General features: G+C 43.2%; 1 protein-coding gene across 4 annotated transcripts in view; it reads right to left on the bottom strand.

Annotated features, from left to right (window-relative positions):
• SNED1 (sushi, nidogen and EGF like domains 1) overlaps window positions 1-25,992 on the bottom strand; it is a 199,539-nt gene that overhangs the window by 1,550 nt on the left and 171,997 nt on the right. For 3 of the 4 annotated variants that reach the window (XM_073674535.1, XM_073674537.1, XM_073674538.1), the window contains 13 exons: window positions 24,090-24,203; window positions 23,063-23,179; window positions 17,124-17,411; window positions 16,850-17,030; window positions 15,590-15,702; window positions 15,187-15,465; window positions 14,965-15,103; window positions 13,723-13,805; window positions 13,529-13,627; window positions 7,030-7,137; window positions 5,296-5,383; window positions 1,460-1,536; window positions 391-428 (listed from right to left, as the gene is read on the bottom strand). In XM_073674535.1, coding sequence (XP_073530636.1) covers window positions 403-428; window positions 1,460-1,536; window positions 5,296-5,383; window positions 7,030-7,137; window positions 13,529-13,627; window positions 13,723-13,805; window positions 14,965-15,103; window positions 15,187-15,465; window positions 15,590-15,702; window positions 16,850-17,030; window positions 17,124-17,411; window positions 23,063-23,179; window positions 24,090-24,203 — 1,712 coding nt within the window. In that variant the 3' untranslated portion in view covers window positions 391-402. Of the gene's footprint in view, window positions 1-390; window positions 429-1,448; window positions 1,537-5,295; window positions 5,384-7,029; window positions 7,138-13,528; window positions 13,628-13,722; window positions 13,806-14,964; window positions 15,104-15,186; window positions 15,466-15,589; window positions 15,703-16,849; window positions 17,031-17,123; window positions 17,412-23,062; window positions 23,180-24,089; window positions 24,204-25,992 lie in introns of all 4 variants that reach the window. The other variant, XM_073674536.1, reaches the window with a different exon arrangement.

Below are 25,992 nucleotides of genomic sequence, written 5' to 3'. Positions count from 1 at the left end.
AAAACTTACATACAGAGCTCAGTTTAAAAAACTGATTCTTGTGCAGTGATTGGCTAGACTGCATCAAGTGTGAGATTATGTCCTGAGTAGGGATGAGCGGGCCCGTGGAAGTTCGGGTTTGACCGAACTTTAGTCCAAAGTTCGGATACCAGAACGCTACCCAAACTTTAACCAGAACCCCATAGAAGTGAATGGGGACCCGAACTTTGGTGTTGTAAAATGGTCGTAGTAAGTGCTAGGTTGGCCTCTCTCTCTCTGGACTTCGCCCGGAACGCCAAACACTAAAACGGACTTCCGTGAGAAGTCCATATTCGGAGTTCAACACTAGACACTAGGTGCAGAACTTCTTGACATAGTTTAAGTAATGGCTGTAGATCCCCAATAACTTACCAGATCTGATCTTCAAGGTTTACTTGGGACTCTCTTTTCTAGGAAGAAATAAAGATTGAATTTGAGTTGGTCTCCTGAACTCTAAGCCAGAAAACGGACATAAAACACTTTGAAAAGTCGAAACTTGCGCAACGTGAAAAATTCATCCATAACGGCAGCATTTTTAATGCCAGAAACGCTACTACAGTAAAGTACAAGAGTAATATTTTTTGCGAGGAGCAGGGAGGTTAATGCCACTGAGAAGATATGCATCCTACTCCAAAACCCCCCTTCATTAAAACTGGCTTGCATAACACCTGTATTATTGAATCGGACCCGGAGTTCCATATCTCCTGCACACAGTGAAGAAAGCCTTGTTACCAGCAGCCACTAGAGGGAGCTTACTGCTTCCTGAAATTGGGTCATAAAACACACTGGTTTTTACATGTGAACCCACCCAGCTCTACTGGTGGCTGCTGGAAAGTGTTTATCATTTTACTCTATGCAGGAGATTTGCAGCTTTGTAATAGGTAAATGCATCTCTAAGCACGTTGACGAAGATATATGAAAATATAATCAACACATAAGCTCCGATTCATCAAGATCGCCAATTTCCTCGCTGATCTTGATGAAGGGGTGTAGTGGAATCAGACACTTTTGATTGATGAAGAGGTACTTCTGATAAGTAGCGTACACCTCACCAGTGAGATTTCTGGTGTATGAAATGCTACAGCTTGTCAGGAATTACACACATGAGCTGAGGTGCCACGCCCCAGCTACGCCCATTTTGGCCGAACTGGGAGAACCTAAAGTGAAAAGTATTGGTGCAACTCAGAGTTGCGACGAAATTTTGCCACTTTTCAAAGCTTTTACGCCACTTTAGCATAAAAGCTTTGATGAACCGAGGCCAGAATCTTAAATCTAAAAATGACATGTTAAAATATGCTCAATTCTTTGTTTTCCTCACCCGCAATACATTCGTGGTCTATACATAGTGTTATTCAAACATATAACCTACAGCAGTAAAAAATTACAAAAAACAGAGCATTGATGAGTATTTAGCAGCAACTACAGTTTACATTTTACCCACTTGGTCGACCTCTGGCGGTGCCTTCACAGATCTCTCTGGAGCATACATCATGTTGAACCTTATACACCCGCCTGTACCTGCAAAACAAAGTAAAACAGATCTTGAATCATATAAGAGTACTAGATGGTGGCCCGATTCTAACGCATCGGGTATTCTAGAATATGTATGCGGCCGACCGGGCGTGATTAATCAGCGAAGCAGTATTTAAATGGGTTGTGCACTACTTTAAATTAACCCCCCAATTTATCCCCCCGGGGCCCCTAATGAATTTAGGAGGACCGGGGAGCGAGGCCGCCGGTCTGGGTACTTTTGCTGCAAGCAGCCGGGAGATGACCGGCTAGCACAGGGTGAGCGTGGGAGAGTCTGAGGGTGAGCGTGGGAGCGGGTGAGCGTCTGAGGGTGAGCGTGGGAGCGTCTGAGGGTGAGCGTCTTAGGGTGAGCGTGGGAGTGTCTGAGGGTGTGCGTCTGAGGGTCAGCGTCTGAGGGTGAGTGTGGGAGCGTCTGAGGGTGAGTGTGGGAGCGTCTGAGGGTGAGTGTCTTAGGGTGAGCGTGGGAGCGTCTGAGCGTGAGCGCCTGAGGGTGAGCGTGGGAGCGTCTGAGGGTGAGCGTGGGAGCGTCTGAGGGTGAGCGTGGGAGCGTCTGAGGGTGAGCGTGGGAGCGTCTTAGGGTGAGCGTGGGAGCGTCGGAGGGGGAGCGTCTGAAGGTGAGCGTGTGCGGGTGAGCGTGGGAGCGTCTGTGGGTCAGGGTGAGCGTGGGAGCGTCTGAGGGTGAGCGTGGGAGCGTCTGAGGGTGAGCGTCTACGGGTGAGCGTGGGAGCGTCTGAGCGTGAGCGTCTAAGGGTGAGCGTCTGAGGGTGAGCGTCTGAGGGTGAGCGTGGGAGCGCCTGAGGGTGAGCGCCTGAGGGTGAGCGTGTGAGGGTGAGCGTGGGAGCGTCTGAGGGTGAGCGTGGGAGCGTCTGAGGGTGAGCGTGGGAGCGTCTGAGGGTGAGCGTGGGAGCGTCTGAGGGTGAGCGTGGGAGCGTCTGAGGGTGAGCGTGGGAACGTCTGAGGGTGAGCGTCTGAGGGTGAGCGTGGGAGCATCTGAGGGTGTGTGTGGGAACGTCTGAGGGTGAGCATGGGAGCGTCTGAGGGTGAGCGTGGGCGCTTCTGAGGGTGAGCGTCTGAGAGGGGAGCGTCTGAGGGGGGGCGTGGGAGCGTCTGAGGGGGGGCGTCTGAGGGTGAGCGTGGGAGCGTCTGAGGGTGAGGGTGAGTGTGTGGGGGTGAGCGCGTGAGGGTGAGCGTGAGTGGATGAGGGTGAGAGTGTGAGCATCTGTGTGTGAGCGGGTGAGGGTGAGCGTGTGAGGGCGAGAGTGGAAATATCGCGCCAATATCGCTGATTGGTCGCGGCTGGTGGCATCACCGCTGACCTCCATGTGGCAGATGAGCCGCTAACGGCCGCCATCTTGTTCTGAAATCCCGCATCGCTGATTGGCCGCGCCGGACCAATCAGCGACGTGGGATTTCCTGGACAGAATATGCAATGCAAAAAAAAGTAGAAGCATGGACCGCACCTCCAAAAATCATACATTTGATCTAATGCCTCTCGGCAAAAATATATATAACTGAACATGAGGTTCTTAGTTTAACATTCTGATCAGACTGTATGAAGCCCACTGCTACGTCACGGCAAACCTCGTAGTGGGTCCTAACATTTCCTACCTGAACGGGAGCGGAGCCGTGCGCCAACCACCGCCACAGCGACAATGCACCAGCAGGGCGGGCGGCCTGGTGCCTCACAGCACCCATGCTGCAAGACAGAGTCCCCATGACACCAGGCCACGCCGCCCCACAAGCACAAAACCACAGCAACAATGGCCGACACACTGCACCAACACCACATGAAGGGAGCATTGTGACTCACCTTCCTCAAGTGATAGCAAAAACAGGCTAGACCCTCTTTGCAGTCTCCTGCTAATTAAACTAAGAACCTCATGTTCAGTTACAGTATATATATTTTTGCCGAGAGGCATTAGATCAAATGTATGATTTTTGGAGGTGCGGTCCATGCTCCTTTTTTTTTTGCATTTCCTGGACAGAAGGACAGACAGATGGGATAAGACAATTATATACATTAGATAAACAGGGAACTAGTTTGGCTGATTTCCTATTTTGGAAAGTAATCTGTTCACGCATAATGCCATATACATTTAACTCATTTTAACCCATTACTTCTACTTTCTAATTGGGGGGACTCTCTAATACGGGGTATCACCTCCCCATATGATGGCATGGCTTGAGGTGAATACACTATAGAAACAAGTCAAGATCACCATCATATCTCACAAACCTTCATCCCCCACTGCCATATTGTTGGGTGATTTCAGAATGCAAAAACTGGCACAACATACTGCCATGGCAACCAATATCCACATTACACATTACTGCGCAATGGAGATAGACTGTGGGATCGATTCTTCAAGCTTTCACGCCAGAATTCTGGTATGAAAGCTTTAAAAAGGCAAAGTTGCGCCTACATTTTGCGATTTGGCGTCTTCATGTCATTATCTGCTAGCTCTGCCAAAATGGGTGGGGATAAGGCGCGACGGTGGCGGGATATCTCAGCCCTTCTAATTCATGAAGAGCTGTGGCATTCTGTACTCCAGAAATCTCATGGAGGCAGAAGCCACTCGACAACAGGGGCTCCACTCGACAACAGGGGCTCCACTCGACAACAGGGGCTCCACTCGACAACAGGGGCTCCACTCGACAGAGGGTATCTCTTCATGAATCAAGAGCGTCTAACTCCAGCATGCCCCCCCAGAATCGAGAGCTTTTTAAGGCTGTAAATGTAATGATTTCTGAAAAATCTGGAAGCCACTCTGGAAAACAATACTGTTTGGCAACTTTGGAAAACTAATCTGGACAATAATGCACCCCAGAGTGCCCTCTCCATCTCATTTTATGGCACGCTTGTTCCTGGTGGTTGCCCTGTGTAAACATTCTGTCAATCACCCAAGGAATTAGCAAAACGCTCGTTCATCAGATGACTTGATTGTAATGCCGGCTTAAAGTCATTGTTGTCAGCAGCACATCGGCAGTGTAAGTAGGTGATGTGCTGCCGATACCAAGCACTAAATATGGGGGCAGAACCATCGTATTGGCGTATTAAAATGAAGACTCCCATACATATTAGACTATTAGCTAATATTAGACATCAGCCAAACCCGCCGATGACGAGGGGTTCAGCCGACAGTCTAATGTGTATGCGGGTCTAGGACATGACGTCAGACAAGCCCCCAAGGAGCAGGCATGTCCCATTTCAGACTGCCCATCCTGCTGTTCTCTAGGAGATAAGCCGCTCCTGTGTACAGCAGAGTTGATTAACATGGCTGCCGGCTGAGCAATGCTTCCTCTGACAGAAATCTATTGTGTATGGAGGCTTTGGCTTCTTTTTTGTCTTTCTGCTCATCCTCTTTATGTTGGTTTGATAATATAAGCTATAGTACGGTACTATGTATGTAGCCCCCGTCTCTACGGACCACTCCAGTTTATACTGTTGTGATAGTTTCTGACGCCTGCAAATAAAATCTGTTTGAAACGAAACAAAGCAGTTAGTTTAGGTTTTTAGTTTGAAGAGCTGGAGCCGAGTAAATACTGGCATGATAAATCTCTTTGATCTCACAAACAGTCACATTTGTTAGCTATTCATGTAGTGCGCAGCGTCTCCTGCCAATTTAGAAAAAGGCTCTGGAGAGAATCCACACTCCCCGCGCTGTACTTTTAATGGAACAGTCCGTTCCACACCTTACATGTGATGACAGGAGGGTGCAATGATGTAGTGGGGGGTTAATTACTTACAGGTGGTGACACACTCCACCCTCCCACACCGGATGTGACAGCGTTTCCGAGTAGAGTCTGGTGCAGGCAAACGATTCTTTCCTGCAGGCTGGAGAGTAAAGATGTCAGCCCCTGTAACAGCTCGCACACTTATATGTTCCAATACACGAAGCTGCGGCCCCCACAATCACACTACGGCCCTAGCAGCCAAGTGACTCACAACGTCTCCAGTGACCCCTAGGAGCTGAGCCTTGAACAGTACTATTCACATTGTGTAACATCACTGCCCTCACGCTGGACCTCGCCAGAGGGGATGACTGATTTAATTATATGCAGCAGCCTGGAGATTTATACTGGGGGATTGAAGTCAATCATCGGAATATTCTCAATAAAAGTCGTTTGAAGTCATTTATTCATGCAGTTGCAGATGCGATAGACAGTCACGCTATACACGGACAGTGCTGTGAGAAACTCCAGATACAGGGAGAATCAGCGGTAGAGGTTAGGGATTCTTGCCACGTATACAATAGGTATGATACATCCTATATACTCGCATTTGCACTCTATCTACACTGTCTCTTCTTGTGCTTTATAAAGTCATACAACATTTTTAAGGTACATGCAGATGGGGCACATATACAGTGAATAGGGTAGCATGGTGGCTCAGTGGTTAGCAACATCTGCAAGGAGTTTGTATGTTCTCCCAGTATTTGTGTGTTTTTATTTTTGCTATAAAATCTGAGAGCAGCATGATGTAGGGGCTGACAGCCTGATTCTAGTGATGTATCACTTACTTGGTTACTTGTTGCGTTTTGATAGAATCCCTGTTCTCTGTTGTAGATGTAGCAGTGCTATGAATGTTGAGCTCAGTATAACCCCGCCCCCACCACTGATAGGCAGCTTCCTGTGTACACTATTCCTTGTCAGCAAGCTGCAGTGGTGAAGACAGGGTTACACAGATTAGCTGGTCTTCCTGGCATGTGACACCTAGTCCTGCTGATAAAATATGGATTGAATTGAAACTACATCAAAACTGATGAGCAAGTGACACATCGCTGGAATCAGGGTCTCTGACCTCACATTACGCTGCTCTCAGATTAAACCTTTTGACAGATTCCATATAAAGGGAATGTATTGTCCTCTTCTCCATTCATTGTTTATGGTACCACTGGAGAAAACCAAGCACAACGCGCCACTATTAACAGCAGTCCCATAGACAATCATATGAATAGGGGCTAACTTACTATCTTTATAATAACTCTAACCCTCAACTGGTGAGGTGGGGTTTTTGTCACGCAACTGGTGATGTGGGGTTTCCTATACCCCAGTGTTTAGAAATCTTTTATTTTTACAGAAAATGCAAAGATCACGTTTGTTTTAATCGTTTTCTTATTGGCGATTGATTACACATGAGTATAACAAATTTTTGACACCCACAAATGGATGGAAGCTAGTGAGACACGTATCCTCATACCAGCATTTTTCAATGAATGGCAGCCGAACAAAAATTCCCTGGGGTGCGGCAAACCCCACCTCACCAGTTGAGGGTTAACAATGTTCATGCTGGTTCCTGTGACTGCTACTAATACATCTATAATGATAAGCACCATCTTGTTGGTTCTGTACCACAATCACAAATCATAAGTTGGTTATCCAACCATTATTCAACCATATAGCAGTAGTATCTGCAGGACTTACTGAAATTAGATCAGAAGCCTCAGACATGGCTGTTTCTGTACATACATAAGTACATACCTAGCTGGCACTGCTGCCCTTTGTATCCTGGCGGACAGTCACACATTTCTCCATTCACACAGGTTCCTCCATTACTACACGGCGTTTCCAAGCAGCCTCTTCGTGTACCTGTGAGACAAGAATCACATGTAAGTGTAAGTGTTAGCGAGTGTTTTATTTTATCATGCGGCCATAACATCACACATCTCTTCCTTAAACCCAAACATTAAAGGGGATCTCCAGTGTAGAAAACCTATTTTATATACCCTATCAGGAATTCTGAGCTAATAGAGGGGCTCTTGCTTTGAGAATATGTAACTCTGGGCTACAAAGTGTGTCTATCGCTGTATTACACAGACTATGGATTTAAAGGGGCTTTCCAGTTTTGGAAAACACCTACCTCCCGATTGCAGCTTTTCTCCGTTCTTCCCCACTGAGCTCAGTTATTGGCTGCTGTGCTGTCGACATGACGTCAGAGCTCCAGAAAATAACGGACACCGGGGGCAGCGATGAAGACTCAGCGCTGGACCCAAGGAGGGTGAGTACAGCTCAGTTTATTTTTAAAAAACAAATTTCAGCCAGGGAAAAGGGTTTCCTTTAAAGATGTTGTCCACTACTTTATCATAGATGACCTATCCTTAGATGTCTGATCAGTTGGGGTCCGAAACCGGCACCACTGCCAACCAGCTAGTCTCGGAGTCGACGATGGCGGTCGCCATTGCTCAATTGCGGAGCTGCTCAGTCTTCTGATCGTGGCCACGGCAGGGTACTGCACATCTGCCTCCTACTGATTTGAATAGGAGGTGCATGTGCAGTACCCAACCACGGCCACTATCAGAAGACAGAGCAGTTCCGCAATTGAGCAGTTCCGGCCGGTGGCCACCGACACCGAGAACAGCTGATCGGCGAGGGTGCCGGTCAGACATTGATGACCTATCCTAAGGATAGGTCATCAATGATAAAGTAGTGGACAACCTCTTTAACCCCTTTACCCCCCAAGGTGGTTTGCATGTTAATGACCAGGCCAATTTTTACAATTCTGACCACTGTCACTTTATGAGGTAATTACTCTGGAACGCTTCAACGGATCCCCCTGATTCTGAGATTGTTTTTTTCATGACATATTGTACTTCATGATAGTGGTAAAATTTCTTCGATATCACTTGTGTTTATTTGTGAAAAAAATGTTGAAAATTTTGCAATTTTCAAACTTTGAATTTTCATACCCTTAAATCAGAGAGATATGTCACACAAAATAGTTAATAAATAACATTTCCCACATGTCTACTTTACATCAGCACAATTTTGGAACCAAATTTTTTTTTATTAGGAGGTTAAAAGGGTTAAAAGTTGACCAGTGATTTCTCATTTTTCCAACAAAATTTATAAAACCTTTTTTTTAGGGACATCATATTTGAAGTGACTTTGAGGGGTCTTTATGAGAGAAAATACCCAAAAGTGACACCATTCAAAACCACATTCAAGAAGTTTATTAACCCTTCAGGTGCTTCACAGAAATTTTTGGAATGTGGAAGGAAAAAATGAACATTTATTTTTTTCATAAAAATGTTATTTTAGACCCCAATTTTTTATTTTCGCAATGGTAGCAGGAAAAAAAGGACCCCAAAATTTGTTGTGCAATTTCTACTGAGCACGCAGATACCCCATATGTGGGCAAAAAACACTGTTTGGGCACATAGCAGGGCTCGAAAGGGAAGGAGCGCCATTTGACTTTTTGAATGTAAAATTTTGCTTGAATAATTAGCGGACGCCATGTCGCGTTTGGGAAGCCCCTGATGTGCCTAAACAGTGGAAAACCCCACAAGTGACACCATTTTGGAAACTAAACCGTTCAGGGAACTCATGTAGATGTGTAGTAACACCTTGAACCCCCAGGTGCTTCACAGAAGTTTATAACATTGAGCCCTAAAAATAACATTTTCACATTTTTCCCACAAAAATGTTTATCAGCCCCCGAAAATTTCTGCAGCGTTTCTGCATGTTCTTGGCAGTCAAAAACGCTTGCGGATTTTACACGCGTTTTTGCAGTGTTTTTACATGCAGATTTGACTTGCGTCTTTCAAATGCATTGGGGCCTCAAATCTGCATGCAGAAACACACAAATAATGGACATGCTGCGGATTTTTCCGCAAGGAAAATCTGCTGCGGAAAATTCCGCAGCATGGGCACAGAACATGCAGATTTTCATTGGGGATCATGGGGCACGGATTACCAAGCGTTTAGCAAGCGTTTACGCTGCGAAAATTCCGCATCAAAAACACTTGAAAAACGCATAGTGGGCACACAGCCTTAGCCCCAAATTTTTTATTTTCACAAGTGTAACAGGAGAAAATGGATCCCAAAAACTGTTGTGCAATTTCTCCTGAGTACGGCGATACCCCATATGTGGGGAAAATACACTGTTTGGGCACTCGGCAGGGTTCAGAAGTGAAGGAGCACTGTGTGACTTTTTGAACGCAAAATTGGTTGGAAGAGGGAGCGGACGCCATGTTGCGTTTGGAGAGCCCCTGATGTGCCTAAACAGTGGAAACCCCCACAAGTGACACGATTTTGGAAACTGCACCCCTCAAAGATTTTATCAAGGGGTATAGTGAACATTTTGAACCCAGAGGTACAACACAGAATCTGATAACATTAGGTCATCATATTGAATAAGTTGTCATTAGTCTTGAGCGCAAGTGCTCGTTACTTGAGTTTGTATCGGGTACTCGGGTATGCATCATGTATCGCGGGTGCTCGAGTGACATGCTCGAGTCCCCGCCCGCATGTTTCACGATTATTAGACACCCAAAAAAAAAACGTGGGGATTGCTCGTACATGGCAGGCAATCTCCATGAGGTTTTTTTGACTGTATAACAGCTGCAAAACATAAGGGGCGGAGACTCGAGCATGTCACTCGAGCACCCTTGATACTCTGTGCATACCCAAAACTCAAGTAGCGAGCACATGCGCTCAACACTGGTCGCCATAGCGTCATTTTTTTTTCTTTACTTTTGAAAAATCCTAACCCTAGCCCAACCCTAACCCTAGCCCAACCCTAGCCCAACCCCAACCGTAGCCCAACTCTAACCCTAGCCTAACCCTAGCACAACCCTAACCCTAGCACAACCCTAACCCTAGCACAACCCTAACCCTAGCCCAACCCTAACCCTAGCCCAACCCTAACCCTAGCCCAACCCTAACCCTAGCCCAACCCTAACACTAGCCCAACCCTAACACTAGCCCAACTCTAACCCTAGCACAACCTTAACCCTAGCACAACCCTAACCCTAGCACAACCCTAGCCCAACCCTAGCCCTAACCCAACCCTATTCCTAGCACAACCCTAACCCTAGCCCAATCCTAACCCTAACCCTCGCACAACTCTAGTCCAACCCTAATCCTTGCACAACCCTAACCCTAGAGTTTATTTTTTATGCCGTTCCTCGTGCGGTATAAGTGATTAGATGACTTTATTCTTCAGTTCGGTGCGATTACAGCGATACCAGATTCATATCGGGTTTTTATGATCGACAGTTGTCACACACTAAAAGACACTTTTTTTGCAGACTAGTTTTTGCATTGCCATATTTTGATAGCTAGAATTTTTCCATATTTCGGCCAACAGATTCATGTGACGGCTTGTTTTTTGCGGGACAAGTTGACGTTTTTATTGGTACCATTTTCGGGCACATGACATTTTTTGATCGCTTTCTATTCCAATTTTTGGGAGGCAGAATAAACAAAAACCAACAATTCAGAATTGTTTTTTTTATGCCGTTCTGCATGTGGTGAAGTTGATAAGGCAGCTTTATTCTTCGGGTCAGTACGTTTGCAGCGGTACCACATTTATATTGTTTTTTTTATGTTTTGGCGCTTTTACACAAAAACTATTTTATAGAAAAAATAATTTTTTTGTATCGCTTTATTCTGAGAGATATAACTTTTTTATTTTTCAGGTGATGGAGCTGTATGGCGGCTTGTTTTTTGCGGTACAAGATGACGTTTTCAGCGATACCATTTTTATTTATATTCATCTTTTTTATTGCGTTTTATTCCATTTTTTGTTTGGTGATATGATTATAAAGCATCATTTTTTGCTTCGTTTTTTATTTTTATTTTTTACTGTGTTCACTAAAGGGGTTAAACAGTGGGACATTTTTATACATCAGGTCGTTCCGGACGCGGCGATACCAAATATGTGTACTTTTATTGTTTGTTTTTTTCATAATAATATGTATTTATGGGTATAGTATATTTTTATTTTTTGGGGGATTATTTTTTAAATTTTTTTTACATTTTTTTTTTCCACTTTCTGGCACTTTTTTACTTGTACACTATGTCCCACTATAGCACTTTCACTTTTTGCTGCCTGATCGCTTATATAGCATAGAAATGCTGCAGCAGCATCTCTACGCTATATACAGCCTGTCAGCGCTGCATGCAGAAGTTAGTTTGGTCGCGCACTGTGCATGACAACATCGGGTCACCATGACAACCACCGGGACCACAGCATTTCGGGGGTTAATGTACTGGGAGCATTGTGGCACCGCTCCTTGCACATAGTACAGGGTGTCAGCTGAGACAATCAGTTGACACCCGGCGGTGATTGTGCCAGTTTGTGTGCGGGCGCGATTGCATTATGCGTAATAGAAAGTAGCTGGCCCATACGGCCCAGGACACAGGTATTAGTACGCCTTGGGTCAGAAAGGGGTTAATGAAGTATTCTGTGAGGTTTGCTTTCTGCACTTATCTAATAAAGTGACACATTTTGTTTCGCTTTTTTGTGTTATGTTCAGTAATATTATATTTGCTATATGTGTTGTAAAACTATTTTTAAAACAACTTTAATAAAAACATGCATTTAAAAAAAGTGAGTACTCTATAATGATTTATTTCTCCTGTGGTGATGCTGCAGGGAAATATAACACCTGTTACAAGGTTTCTCTACAGGTTTCAGTGATGTCCATAGAATCACAAGGACACATTTTCATCAGCTCTTTTGTTAAGAGACCTTTCTATGAAGCAGGAATTTTCCAAAGCAGACAACACCCTTAGGGCTCGCCCACAGGAGCGTATAACTCGGACTAGCGCTATCCGCTGTTGCATCAGATAGCACTTGGACCTATGTTATATAATGGGGAAGTGCAGATCTGGGTTTCCTTCCACACACTGTATCTGTCTGTGGAAAAAAATCACAGCATGCTGCCATTTGCTTTAAGCATCACTTGGAAAAGTGCTTGACAACTTGTTCACGCTATATAAATCCATGCAACCGGCATGGATTTATATAGTGTGACCAAGTAATAGTTAAAAAAAAAGAATCAGAATGGTAAAAAATAAAAAAATAAAGTTTATACTCACCTTCCGATGCATTCTCTGCCCCGTCCGGAGTCTTGAGCGGCTCACGCTGTTGTGTGCAGGACCTGCGGTGACGTCATTGAGTCATGTGATGGGTCACATGACTCAATGACGTGGCAGGTCCTTCACACAACAGCACAACGGCTGGAAAACACCGGGAAGACATCAGAAGATAAGTATAAACTTTATTTTTTCTTTTTTTTACGGGTTCTTTGGTACCCAGGTCTGGATGAGAGTCTCCTCTCATCCAGACTTGGGTACCATCCGCACATTGATTCCGCATGCGGAAACGCAAAATTAATGAACATGCTGCGGATTTTTGACCGCAGCATATACGCTGCGGAAAAATCCACAGCATGGGCATTGACATTGCGGAATGCCATTGGGGACCATGGGGTGCGGATATACATGCGTTTTACAAGCGTTTACGCTGCGGAAATTCCGCAGCATATACGCTTGTAATACGCAACGTGGGCACGCAGCCTTAAAGGAAATCTGTTACAAGGTTCTTGTTATGTAATCAAGAGCAGCATAATTTAAGAATGGAGGAGCTGAGACCCTGATTCTCGCACTGTAGTGCCTACTGGGCTGCTTGCTATCATTTTGATACAATCACTGTTTTTCTCTGCTGCAGATCTATCAGTTCTCTTAATGCTGACCTCTGTATAACCCCGCCCACATCACTGATTGGCAGTTTTCTGTGTACACTGTGCATAGGCAGAAGGTTGCCAATCATTGGTGGGGTGGGGTTATACAGAGCAGGAAGACTACATGGCATGAGACAAATAGTCTCTAGTTTATAATCTTCTGTGGACAAAACACTGATTTTTTCTATTGAAACTGAAACAAATAGCTCAGTTAGTGACACATAGCTGGAATCAGAGTCTCTGCCCTGACATCATGCAGCTAGGATTACATAGCAAAAAGAACTGCTGATGGATTCCCTTTAAATGACCAAATTTGGTGCAACATCAAATCAATAGTGTAAGCAGATAATCAGAAGAAAAGTAAGGCTGCATCCCACCCAGAAATAATGTATTGCTCCAAACTTTTTCACATTGGAGTCATTAGAAGAAAAATGGAGGACTAGCAGGATGCATTTGCGACATCAGACAAATACTTTTACTGGTCACTTGGGCTTGGCCAGCCTGTTACATACCATCTCTACTAGTTTGCTCAGGGTCTTGCAGTTGAAGTGCTTGTCTAATGGGGATGGAGGATTCATCAGTATTTTCTACTCTGATAGGAGCTTCAGGTTCTTAAAAAAAAAAAATCATTAAAAGAACAAAAAAAATAATTTTCTTTCGTATGTACATTGGATATGTGACTGGTTCTGGGTAAAATTCTAATCACCTTTAGTGATGTTGATGGACCTATTGCCTTGATGACTAAATCTGGCAGTGATACGTTTTCGTCCATCTGTCAGTTCTGTGAACCTATAATGGGAAGAAATGAGGAATATGTCATAGACCTTAAAGGTGGCCATTCACATCAAATATCAGATGAACAGCTATCTCTCCTGATCCCCTAATCGACATGAAGGTTCAGCCTGGCAGAGCGTGCACGTGTTTCGTATGGGGAGAGGAGAGTAAAGCCCAGCATACACAGCTGTCGGTCAAATGACCTCGGCCATCTCTCCCATAATTATGCAAATTGTCTTTTCAGAGAGGAAGAGGACTTGAACACTATAGCGCCACCTATTGGAAGTAGCAATGCTACAAGTCATTATCGACCCTTTAATGAGCCTTGAAAGAGGGGTTAGGATAAAAGCCAAATAAGAATATCAATTTGTAGATATGGTGTTTCGGGATATTGCCCCTAAGTCTCTTCATACTGGCATGCCAGACCTGGCATGTCACTCTCCCCAAGCAGAAACCTTACCCCTTAGATTCCAGTCTTAGGCTCTCACCTAGCCGAATCAGATCTCATACTTTGTACTAACGAGGGGGTAATACCCCGAAACAGTGTCTACAAATTGAGATTCTGATTTGGCTTTTATCCCAAGTCATATTTCAGTTTCGTTAAAGGGTTGATAATGACCTGTTCTCTAGTGCCACTTATTGGAAGTGGCAATCCTACAAGTCCTCTTCCTCTCTGAAGAGACAATTTGCATATTTAATTTCCCAGAGGAGCATGCAAGGCCTTTAAGTCTCCTCATATTGGTGTGCCAGACTTGGCATGTCACTCTCCACAAGGAGAAACCTTACCCCTTAGATCCTATACACAGAAAGTCTTCTTCAGTCAGGCGCTCCTGTGTCTTCTATGAGAGAGCTGCTGCTGGGCATCTCTGGAGATGGCTTATCTCAAGGAGAACAAAGGGATTGGCAGTCCAAAATCAGACATGCTAGATCATTGACTCCTCTGATGATCAAATGTCAGGTGCCCCCATACATAGACTGTCGGCTGAACCCAACAATATTGACGGATTTGGCTGATTTAAGACACTGAGAGACACCTCATCTCTAGGTAGAACAACATGGTTGTTTAAAATCGCGCATAATCTGTCTGGGGAGAATTGAGGTTTGTCCGATTCTGCCGTTATTCTCTTGGAAAACGTTAATGTGTTGGTGGACCTTTACTCATTCTATTGTTTACCTGTGGGCTTGTGGAGTCTCGGCTGGAGGAGGACCCCTTTCTGTTAGCATACGTATTTCTGGAGGAGTCTGTGGTGGGTGTCTGTTCCGTAAAATCCTAGGAGGTGTCCACCTGGGCTCCTGAGGTCCCTCCCTCTGCACTGCAGAAAATATAGTAAATAATATGTGCAAGAGCTCCGTATTAGCAAATCATTATTGCTCCCTCCCATCATGTCATGCTTACGTGTCTGTATCCTTAGAGTCTTTGGCTCACTATTCACAGGGCCTTGTGGAGTGTTACGCAGAGCAGTCGCAGTAATACGGTACCTCTGGCCGGGCTGTAGGTCTCGTACAGTATATGATGTCAGCTTTCCGTTAGGCATATATCGACTTTTCGTGCTGTGGTTGTGTGTTACGTTGAATATGTATCCATCCACGGAGCCGTCAGGGGGCAAATCCCAGTTTAAGTGCACAGTGCTTGTAGTGACCAGTACAGCTGAGAAGTTACTAGGAGGAAGTGGTCCTGGCGAGTAGGAGGGGGACATTGTTACAGACATGGCGGATATTTGGAAAGCATAATAATTTATGTTTGTATTTGTTCATATTCTATAGTATTGTAATATTAGTAAACGCTATCATTGTCTTACGTGTCCAAGCTGTCAGGGGTACGCTGGGCAGGCTCTCTGAAGATGGGTTGCTAGGGTCAGAAGTGCTTAATGTACTGATTTGAATGGAATATTTTTCGCCAGGCAGTAAATCTCTGTGGAGAGGAGATTAAGTTATACATTTTATTCTGATATAAATTCTTGCTATAAAGCTAAAAATAAATAACTTGCATAATGCATACATAATGTAAAGTTGTCATACTGGTCCAAAACCTAGCTAATGTCATCCTTGTCTATCGACAGATTGTTCCAGATGTTTTACTTCTTTATCGTAAAAAGTGGAGACCATATTGGGGCTGTGGGCCAACGCTTTTACGCTACTGGAATTAACATAGAATATGTGACCACTGTAGTCAAGGCGAACATGTACAGGTGCAGCTCACAAAATTAGAATATCATCAAAAAGTTAATTTATTTCAGTTCTTCAATACAAAAAGTGATACTTTTTGATGATATTCTGATTTTGTGACCTGCACCTGTAGATCACGTGGGCAGAAAGAGACACATATGGTTGGTATGTGCTATTGGAAACGGCAAAATACGTTGTAAAAGGTTTTAGACGTATGACGTAGGGCAAAGTGCTGATACCAGTTACCAGTGGGTATGACCTTGACTTTTCACCATAATAAACTCACTATACTTATCAAGAAGTGAAAAAAAAAATCTTACTTCACTAAGTGTTACACATTGCCATCAATGAGTTGTAGAAACAGGCAGGCACCATTTATCTCAAAAGGTGACTAAACATCACCTGGCATCATGAGACATGGCAATGCTGTGCGCTTGTAAGACTGCTAACCATAGGTTTTGATGGTTACATTTCACCTGGAGTTGTCTTCTTTTAGATATACGTTAAGTCTGCGCGCATGTTGCAGATTTTTCAGCAGCATATCTGTTACTATTTTTTCAGATTTCACCCTTCCCTTTGTAAATTTAGGGTGAGATCCGCCCTAGATCTGCACAAACAATTGACATGCTGTAGGTATTATCTGCATGAATTTTCAGCAACGTGGAGATGAGATTTGTTGAAATCTCATTTATTTTGCTAGAACTGTATTACACTGTGGATTTTGTGCATGCAAACCCTTGCAGAAAATCTGCACAAAATACACAATGTGTGAAACGCGTCTAAGTGCTGTGGTATATGATGGCGCTATATAAATAAAGATTAATATTTATTTCCAATTCGACACACACACCACTTAAACCAGGTGTAAGCTTATATGTACTCCCTATACTCACCTGAAAGTATATTCTCCTGCTGAAGGCTCCTGCTCTGCCTGCTGAATCCTCTCATTCGGGTGCTGCAAGGACAGTCTAACATGCGCCACAGGCAAGTGTCTGTGTGGGTTGAGTGACCAAGAAACTGTAACAGAAGACTCTGTCACAGAACTGACCCGCGGTCTGTCCACTGTAGGTGGTCCTGAAACAAACATTTTACTTTAGCAAGTATGCAAGAGTCTCTGATACACATACATAATGATTTTGGCATGCATATGAATTGACGATGTCTCACTTGTGCGGGCAGAGAGCGTAAGTGGGCGGCTTATATCATTGTGACGTAGGTTGCGTTTCACAGTGACAATCGTGACGTTATAAGAGCGTCCTGGACTGAGGCCTCGTAACTCGTGCTCAGTTTGACCTCTCTCCACAAAGTCTGTCCTTGAGGAGCCATCAGGAGCCGTGTAGCTCACAGCAAAACCATCTGATGAGAGTCCAGCCTCTTCCTCAGGTGGTGTCCAGAAGATCCACACGCTGTTCTCTCCTACTGCACCCAGCGACAAAGACAGAGGAGGCAGCAGCTCTGTTCGAGGAAGGAGAAAGAAATAGGTCTCAACTATGTTCCAAGAACAGGCCACAAACCTGTCCACAGGCTGTGTGTGATATTGAAGATTTTCCTTATTCACTAGTAGAGCTGAAGTAAAAAACACGATACAATCAATGGACAGGAGTGGCGCTGTTTCTGAAATAAAGCAGCCATGCAATTTTAATCCTGGACAAGCCCTTTAACCCCTTTACCCCCGAGGGTGGTTTGCACGTTAATGACCAAGCCAAATTTTACAATTCTGACCACTGTCACTTTATGAGGTAATAACTCTGGAACGCTTCAACGGACCCCACTAATTCTGAGACTGTTTTTTCGTGACATATTGTACTTCATGATAGTGGTAAAAATTTCTTTGATATCACTTGTGTTTATTTGTGAAAAATTGGAAATTTGGAGAAAATGTTGAAAATTATGCAATTTTCAAAATTTGAATTTTCATGCCCTTAAATCACAGAGATATGTCACACAAAATAAATTACATTTCCCACATGTCTACTTTACACCAGCACAATTTTAGGACTAAAATTTTTTTTTGTTAGCAAGTTTATAAGAGTTAAAAGTTGACCAGCAATTTCAAATTTTTCCAACAAAATAATTTTTTTTGGTACCACATCACATTTGAAGTGACTTTGAGGGGCCTTTATGACAGAAAATGCCCAAAAGTGACACCATTCTAAAAACTGCACCCCTCAAGGTGCTCAAAACCACATTCAAGAAGTTTATTAACCCTTCAGGTGCTTCACAGGAATTTTTGGAACGTGGAAGAAAAAAATGATCATTTAACTTTTTTCACAAAAATGTTACTTTAGACACCATTTTTTTTTATTTTTGCAAGGGTATCAGGAAAAAATGGACCCCAAAATTTGTTGCGCAATTTCTCATGAGCACGCAAATACCCCATATGTGGGAGAAAAACACTGTTTGGGCACACGGCAGGGTTCGGAAAGGAAGGAGTACCATTTGACTTTTTGAATGTAAAATTTGCTTAGAGGACGCCATGTTGCGTTTGGGGAGCCCCTGATGTGCCTAAACAGAGGAAACCCCCCACAAGTGACACCATTTTGGAAACTAGACCCCTCAGGGAACTTATTTAGATGTGTGGTGAGCACCCTGAACCCCCAGGTGCTTCACAGAAGTTTATAAAATTGAGCCGTAAAAATAAAATTTTCACATTTTTCCCACAAATATGTTTTTCAGCTCCCAATTTTGCATTTTCATAAGGGTAACAGGAGAAATTGCACCATGCAAATTGTTGTGCAATTTCTCCTGAGTACGCCGATACCCCATATGTGGGGGAAACCACTATTTGGGCGAACGGCAGGGTTCGGAAGGGAAGGAGCGCTATTTGACTTTTTGAATGTAAAATTTGCTTGAATAATTAGCGGACGCCATGTCGCGTTTGGGGAGCCCCTGATGTGTCTAAACAGTGGAAACCCCCCACAAGTGACACCATTTTGGAAACCACACCCTCAAGGATTTTATCAAGGGGTATAGTGAACATTTTTAACCCAGAGGTACGACACAGAATTTGATAACATTAGGTCATCATATTGAATAAGTGGTCATTAGTCTTGAGTGCAAGGGCTCCCTACTTGAGTTTGTATCGTACTAGGGTATGCACCAAGTATCGCTCAAGTGACATGCTCGAGTCCCCGCCCGCATGTTTCATGGTTGTTAGACATCCAAAAAGAATACATGCCTGGATCGATCGTACATGGCAGGCAATCCCAGTGAGGTTTTTTTGGCTGTATAACAGCTGCAAAACATGTGGTGCAGAGACTCGAGCATGTCACTCGAGCACCTGCGATACATGGTGCATACCCGAGCACCAGATGCAAACTTAAGTAGCGAGCACTTGCACTCAACACTAGCAGCCATATTGTCGTCACTTTTTTTTCTTTACTTTTGAAAAAATCCCAGCCCCAACACAACCCTAACCCTAGCATAACCCCATCCCTAACCCTAGCACAACACTAACCCTAGAACAATCCTAACCCCAGCACAACCCTTACCCTAGCTCAACCCTTACCCTAGCCGTAGTACAACCCTAACCCTAGCCGTAGCACAACCCTAACCCCTGCCCAACCCTAACCCTAGCCCGTAACTAAATCCTGGCACAATCCTAACCCTAACACAACCCTAACCCCAGCACAACCCTAACGCTAACCCTAGCACAACCCTAACCCTAGCACAACCCTAACCCAAGCACAACCCTAACCCAAGCACAACCCTAACCCAAGCACAACCCTAGCCCTAGAGTTTATTTTTTACGCCGTTCCTCGTGCGGTATAAGTGATTAGACGACTTTATTCTTCGGGTTGGTGCAATTACAGCGATACCAGATTCATATTGGGTTTTAATGATTGACAGCTGTCACACACACTAAAAAAATTTTTTTTTTGCAAAGACTAGCTTTTGCATCGCCATATTTTGAGAGCTAGAATTTTTCCATATTTTGGCCGACAGAGTCATGTGATGGCTTGTTTTTTGCAAGACAAGTTGATGTTTTTACTGATACCATTTTCGGGCACGTGATATTTTTTGATCGCTTTCTATTCCAATTTTTGGGAGGCAGAATAAACAAAAAACAATAATTCAGGAATTATTTTTTGTTTGTTTTTTAATTACGTTCTGCGTGTGGTAAAATTTAAAAAGCAGCTTTATTCTTTGGGTCAGTACGTTTACAGCGGTACCACATTTATATTGTTTTTTTTATGTTTTGGCGCTTTTACACAATATTTTAAAGAAAAAATATTTTTTTTGTATTTTGTCTTTATTTTGTGAGTTATAACTTTTAAAATTTTTCGATTGATTGAGCTGTATGGCGGCTTGTTTTTTTGCGGGACAAGATGACGTTTTCAGCAGTACCATTTTTATTTACATTCATCTTTTTGATCGCGTTTTATTCCATTTTTTGTTTGGCGGTATGATGATAAAGCATCGTTTTTTGCTTCGTTTTTTTTTTTACCGTGTTCACTAAAGGGGTTAACCAGAAGGACAATTTTAAAGATCAAGTCGTTCCGGATGCTGCAATACCATATATGTGTACTTTTATTGTTGTTTTTTTTCATAATAATATTTATTTATTGGTACAGTATATTTTAATTTTTTGGGATTATTTTTTTAAAAATATTTTTACAATTGTTTTTTACTTTTTTTTTTCACTTTCTGATACTTTTTGAACTTTTACACTTTGTCTCACTATGGGACTTTCACTTTTTGCAGTCTAATCGGCTATATAGCATAGAGATGCAGCAGCATCCCTGTGCTATACAGCCTGTCAGTGCTGCACAGTGAGAAGTTACTTTGGTCACGCACTGTGCATGATCAAAGTAACTTCCTGCTGTCTGGTGACCCGTATGCCGTCATGATGACATCGGCTCACCATGACAACCACCGGGACCCGGCAGAGACAGATCGGGACGCCGGAGAGGAAGTAAGTATTACGCTTATCTCCCCTTGCTCCCTGAATGCGGCGATTGACTTCAATCGCAGCATTTCGGGGGTTAATGTGCAGGGAGCGATGCGGAACTGTTCCTTGCACATAGTAACGGGTGTCAGCTGTGACAAACAGCTTATGTGCGTGCGCGATCACATTGCGCAAAATAGTACGTCCCTGGTCCAATAGGCCCAGGGCACAAAGACGTACTATTACCGCAAATATCAGAAAGGGGTTAACACTGTCTAACAAAGCTAAATATGATCTATATATGTTTTCAGGTATAAATATTCGGCATTTGGTGGACAGCTAATTCACCCATACACAGGAGAGTTTGGCTCTCCAAAGGGGAGACTCCCCTATACACCGGATGGAGAAAGCCACTGCCAGACCGCTCTGGCAGTGCCTTATCATCTCCTAACTAACAAAAGGATCAGGTGCTAACATTTAAACTGCCTGACAAGATGATATCGGGTGACAGTTGGGAGGCCCCCATACATAATAGATTGTTGGCCAATCCTGTCAGTATGGGCAGGTTTGACCAACTTTACATTGTGTTCCAAATTATTATAAAAATTGGATTTAAAGTATCAAAAAGATGTAATGTTTTGTTTTTCAAATAACCTCATGGATGATATTGTGTCTCAGGGTATTTCGATAACTGAAATCAATCTCAAACACCTGTGATAATTAGTTTGCAAGGTGAGACCACTTAAAGAAAAACTATTTAAGAAGAGCGTTCCACATTATTAAGCAGGCCACAGGTTTCAAGCAATATGGGAAAGAAAAATTATCTCTCTGCTGCCAAAAAGTGTCAAATAGTGCAATGGTATGAAAACATTAGGTATTTCATGAAAACTTAAGCGTGATATCGTACTATGAAGAGATTTGTGGTTGATACAGAGCACACACGGTTTCGTGCAGATAAAGGCATAATGAAGAAGGTTTCTGCCAGACAAATTCATCAGATTAAGAGAGCAGCTTCTAAAATACCATTACAAAGCAGCAAACAGGTATTTGAAGCTGCCGATGCATCTGGAGTCCTGCGAACCTCAAAGTGTAGGATCCTCCAGAAGCTTGCAGTTGTGTATAAACCCACTATTCAGCCCCCCCCCCCAATACAGTGCTCACAAGAAGAAATTGTTGCAGTGGGCCCAGGCATACATGAAGACTAATTTTAAAACAGTCTTGTTAACTGATAAGTGCCGGGCAACCCTGGATAGTCCAGATAGAGGAAGTAGTAGGTGGTTGGTGGATGGCCACCATGTCCCTAGAAGACTGCAATGTCAGCCACGGACGTGGCAGAGTCATGTTTTGCATCGGAATCATGGGGAGAGCTGGTATGCTCCTTTAGAGTCCCTGAAGATGTGAAAATTACCTTGGCAAAGTATATAGTTTCTGACTGACCACTTTCTTCCATGATACAAAAAGAAGAACCGTATCATCCATGGCAAAATCATCTTCATGCATGGCAATGCCTCATGCTGCAGAGAATACCTCCGAGTCATTGACTTCTGGGGCATAAAAGAGAAACTCGTGGTGTGGCCACCATCCTCCCCTGACCTCAACCGTATTTAGAACTTTTGGAGCATCCTCCACAAAAGACCTATGAGGGTAGGAGGCAGGTCACATCAGAACAGCAGCTCTCGAGGCTATTCTGACATCCTGCAAAGAAATTCAAGCAGAAACCATCCAAAAACTCAAGTTCAATGGATGCAAGAATTGTAAAGGTGATATCAAAGCAGAGGTCCTATGTTAACATGTAACTTGGCCTGTTAAGATGTTTTTTAATTAAAAAGCTTTTAACTTCAGTAAATGTGACCTCTAAATGCTGCAAATTCAACAACTGATCATTTTCAGTTCTTTACAACCTATAAAATGTTTGGAAACTCTGTTGTGCATAATGATTTGGAACAGTGCATTTTGAGCTTTTTTTAAGTTTTGAATGAAATACTGTCATCATTGGGAGGTTTGTCCAATAAAATGTGATTTATACTCTAATGGTTGAGATTTGATCATTATACTGACTCATTTGCATTGACCATTTAGTAAAATCAGAGAAAAATAGCTTTTGCATAATAATTTACTACATGGTGTAGTATAGGGGATATAGAGGCCTTTAGACTTGGCTAAGATTTGGCCTGATGTGCTGTGGACACACTGAACACGCTCTACAAACTAATGTTACCTCTTTCACAAGTGATGCCGGTATAGCCAGTTCGGCAATTACAGCTAACTGCACCCTCTGCACTGGACACACAGACACCACGGCTGCCACATGGATTAAGCAGGCATAAGTCACTTACTACAAAACACAATTAATGCAAAGAATCAGATAATACCTTTGAATATAAATGCCAACCAAAAACAGAACTGTATATAGACTGCACCATTTGGGTTACCTACAAATAATTTTAAGCCTGTGTTCACACGCAGCAGTAATGCTGCAGATTTTAATTACAACAGCTATTTGCCTCTGTGGTCTTTTTACGGTTTCCCTGCACAATCACTTGCAGGACCACACGGTTGAACATATTGCTCGCTTTTCTGATGACTCTCTTGCTATCTTCCTGCAAGATTAAGTGATTGTGCAGAGAAACAACTGCAGTGGAAAAGGACTGCTGGGGTTAAAAGCCGCAGCATGACTGATCCATGTGAATGAAGCCTATTAGCAATTGTAACATTATAAAGTAACATTATACCACTAAATTGATAATTATCCATTTAGAACTAAGGAGCCAATTCATCAAAGCGTTTTATCTACTTTGAAAAGTTGCAAAATCTTTACACAACGTACCTCTTAATGAATTTGCGGCTCAATACCCCACCATGCCCCTTCATTAAGATTTGTGTGTACAACGCCAGTTTTAATGAATCTACCCCTAAATCTTCACCTATTAAGTGTAAAAGGGGTTTCGACTGATGTGTTAATATATTCTAAACAGCACATCATTACATAAAATCAGGAACTAGCTGGGCATATGTGTAGGTGACATTCCTGGCCATTAATGCTATTGTCCGGGACTAGAAAAAAATTATCTGTTTATTTTTTTTAAATTCACAAACAGCTGTAACGGAGCTGAGCTGCAGCCTGCAATACCAGACACTTCCCATAGACAAGAGTAGAGCTGTTTCTACATTTTTACTAATCGTAGACAACCCCTGATATTGGTACTCCACTGTAACCTTATTTCAGGTACATTATCGCCACTCACCTGTCTGACAATGATAGCCATAGAAACCTCTAGGACACACACACAGATAAGAACCTGCAAGATTCTCACACTTTCCCCCATTCTGACATGGAGAAGACTGACAACCATCCAGCTCTGAAAACGAATGGAATGAAAAGTGAATTAAAACTTAGAAAGGTTCAATATACACACTATTTAAAGGCTCTCTTTTTCCAAATTCAAATTATATCTAAGGCAGTCTGGCACAGACACCAAGTCCAATTTGAGCTTTTAAAGGGAATCTGTCAGTAGGTTTTGCTATGTTATCTGAGAGCAGCATGATGTAGGGGCAGAGACCCTGATTCCAGTGATGTGTCACTTACTAGATTGTGTTTTGCGGTTTTAATAAAATCAGCAGGAGATTATCACTAGAGGACTAGGTGTCTTGTGCCTCCTGGTCCAACCCCACCCCCAGCACTGATTGGCAGCTTACTGTCAATATACAGTGTACACAGAAAGCTGCCAATCAGTGAGGTGAGCGGGGTTATACACAGCTCAGCATTTTGAGCTCTGCTAGATCTGCAGCAGAGAAAACTGTGATTCTATCACAACTGCTGCACCCAGTAAACTAAGTGACACATCGCTGGAATCAGGGTCTGTCCCTGTATCATGCTACTGTCAGATTACATAGCAAAAATCTACTGACAGATTCCCTTTAGAAACCATTAGCATACTAAAAACATAAATCTGCAAATTAATTTTGGTGGAATTTTGGGACTGGTGTCTGTACGTTCTCTTCTGGTTATAAGGACATGTGACGCATTGGTCATCACTGCAGCCATTAACTGGTCGTATCAGTCATATGCCCATCCCCTTGCTGGAAGAGGAAAATAAGATTCTGAAAGACCTGGGCAGCACCAAGAAGAAATGGTGGGGCATCACCACATGGACACAGGTTTTTATTTTTAGACCACACAGGGCCTGTTATTAGAAATAAAAAATAGATTGACAACTCCTTTAAAGCAGATCTTTGAGGAGGAACAGACCAGACATCTTCCAAGCTGATGTGCAAGACTCATCTGCAGTATTAATTAAATCATTAATACCCAAGGTGGCAACAAGAATTGAAAGTACAGATTTACTAACCAAAGCAAATAACTAAGGGGTTGTGTATGCCATTCTTAAGGAAAGCACCCGTATGGATGCACCACTAAATTAAGATGCGCCTAATTCATTAAGAGGAGCATGCCTTTTAAAGGGGCAATCCAGGTTTGGGATGAATGTCTGCAGTCACTCACCAGTGCTGGCAGTTACATGAGTACAAGTACAGTACAGACCAAAAGTTTGGACACACCTTCTCATTTCAAGATTTTTCTGTATTTTCATGAATATGAAAATTGTACATTCACACTGAAGGCATCAAAACTATGAATTAACACATGTGGAATTATATACTTAACAAAAAAGTGTGAAACAACTGAAAATATGTCTTATATTCTAGGTTCTTCAAAGTAGCCACCTTTTGCTTTGATGACTGCTTTGCACACTCTTGGCATTCTCTTGATGAGTTTCTAGAGGTAGTCACCGGAAATGGTTTTCACTTCACAGGTGTGCCCTGTCAGGTTTAATAAGTGGGATTTCTTGCCTTATAAATGGGGTTGGGACCATCAGTTGTGTTGTGCAGAAGTCAGGTGGATACACAGCTGATAGTCCTATAATAATAATCTTTATTTTTATATAGCGCTAACATATTCCGCAGCGCTTTACATACATTATAGTTGCTGTCCCCATTGGGGCTCACAATCTAGATTTCCTATCAGTATGTCTTTGGAGTGTGGGAGGAAACCGGAGAACCCGGAGGAAACCCACGCAACCACGGGGAGAACATACAAACTCCTTGCAGATGTTGTCCTTGGTGGGATTTGAACCCAGGACCCCAGCGCTG

This window comes from Phyllobates terribilis, unplaced genomic scaffold (genome assembly GCF_046119375.1).
Source record: "Phyllobates terribilis strain yellow unplaced genomic scaffold, ASM4611937v1 Scaffold_3__8_contigs__length_932513732, whole genome shotgun sequence".
NCBI classification, from domain to species: Eukaryota; Metazoa; Chordata; class Amphibia; order Anura; family Dendrobatidae; genus Phyllobates; species Phyllobates terribilis.
This window is presented reverse-complemented; position numbering and strand designations above follow the sequence as displayed.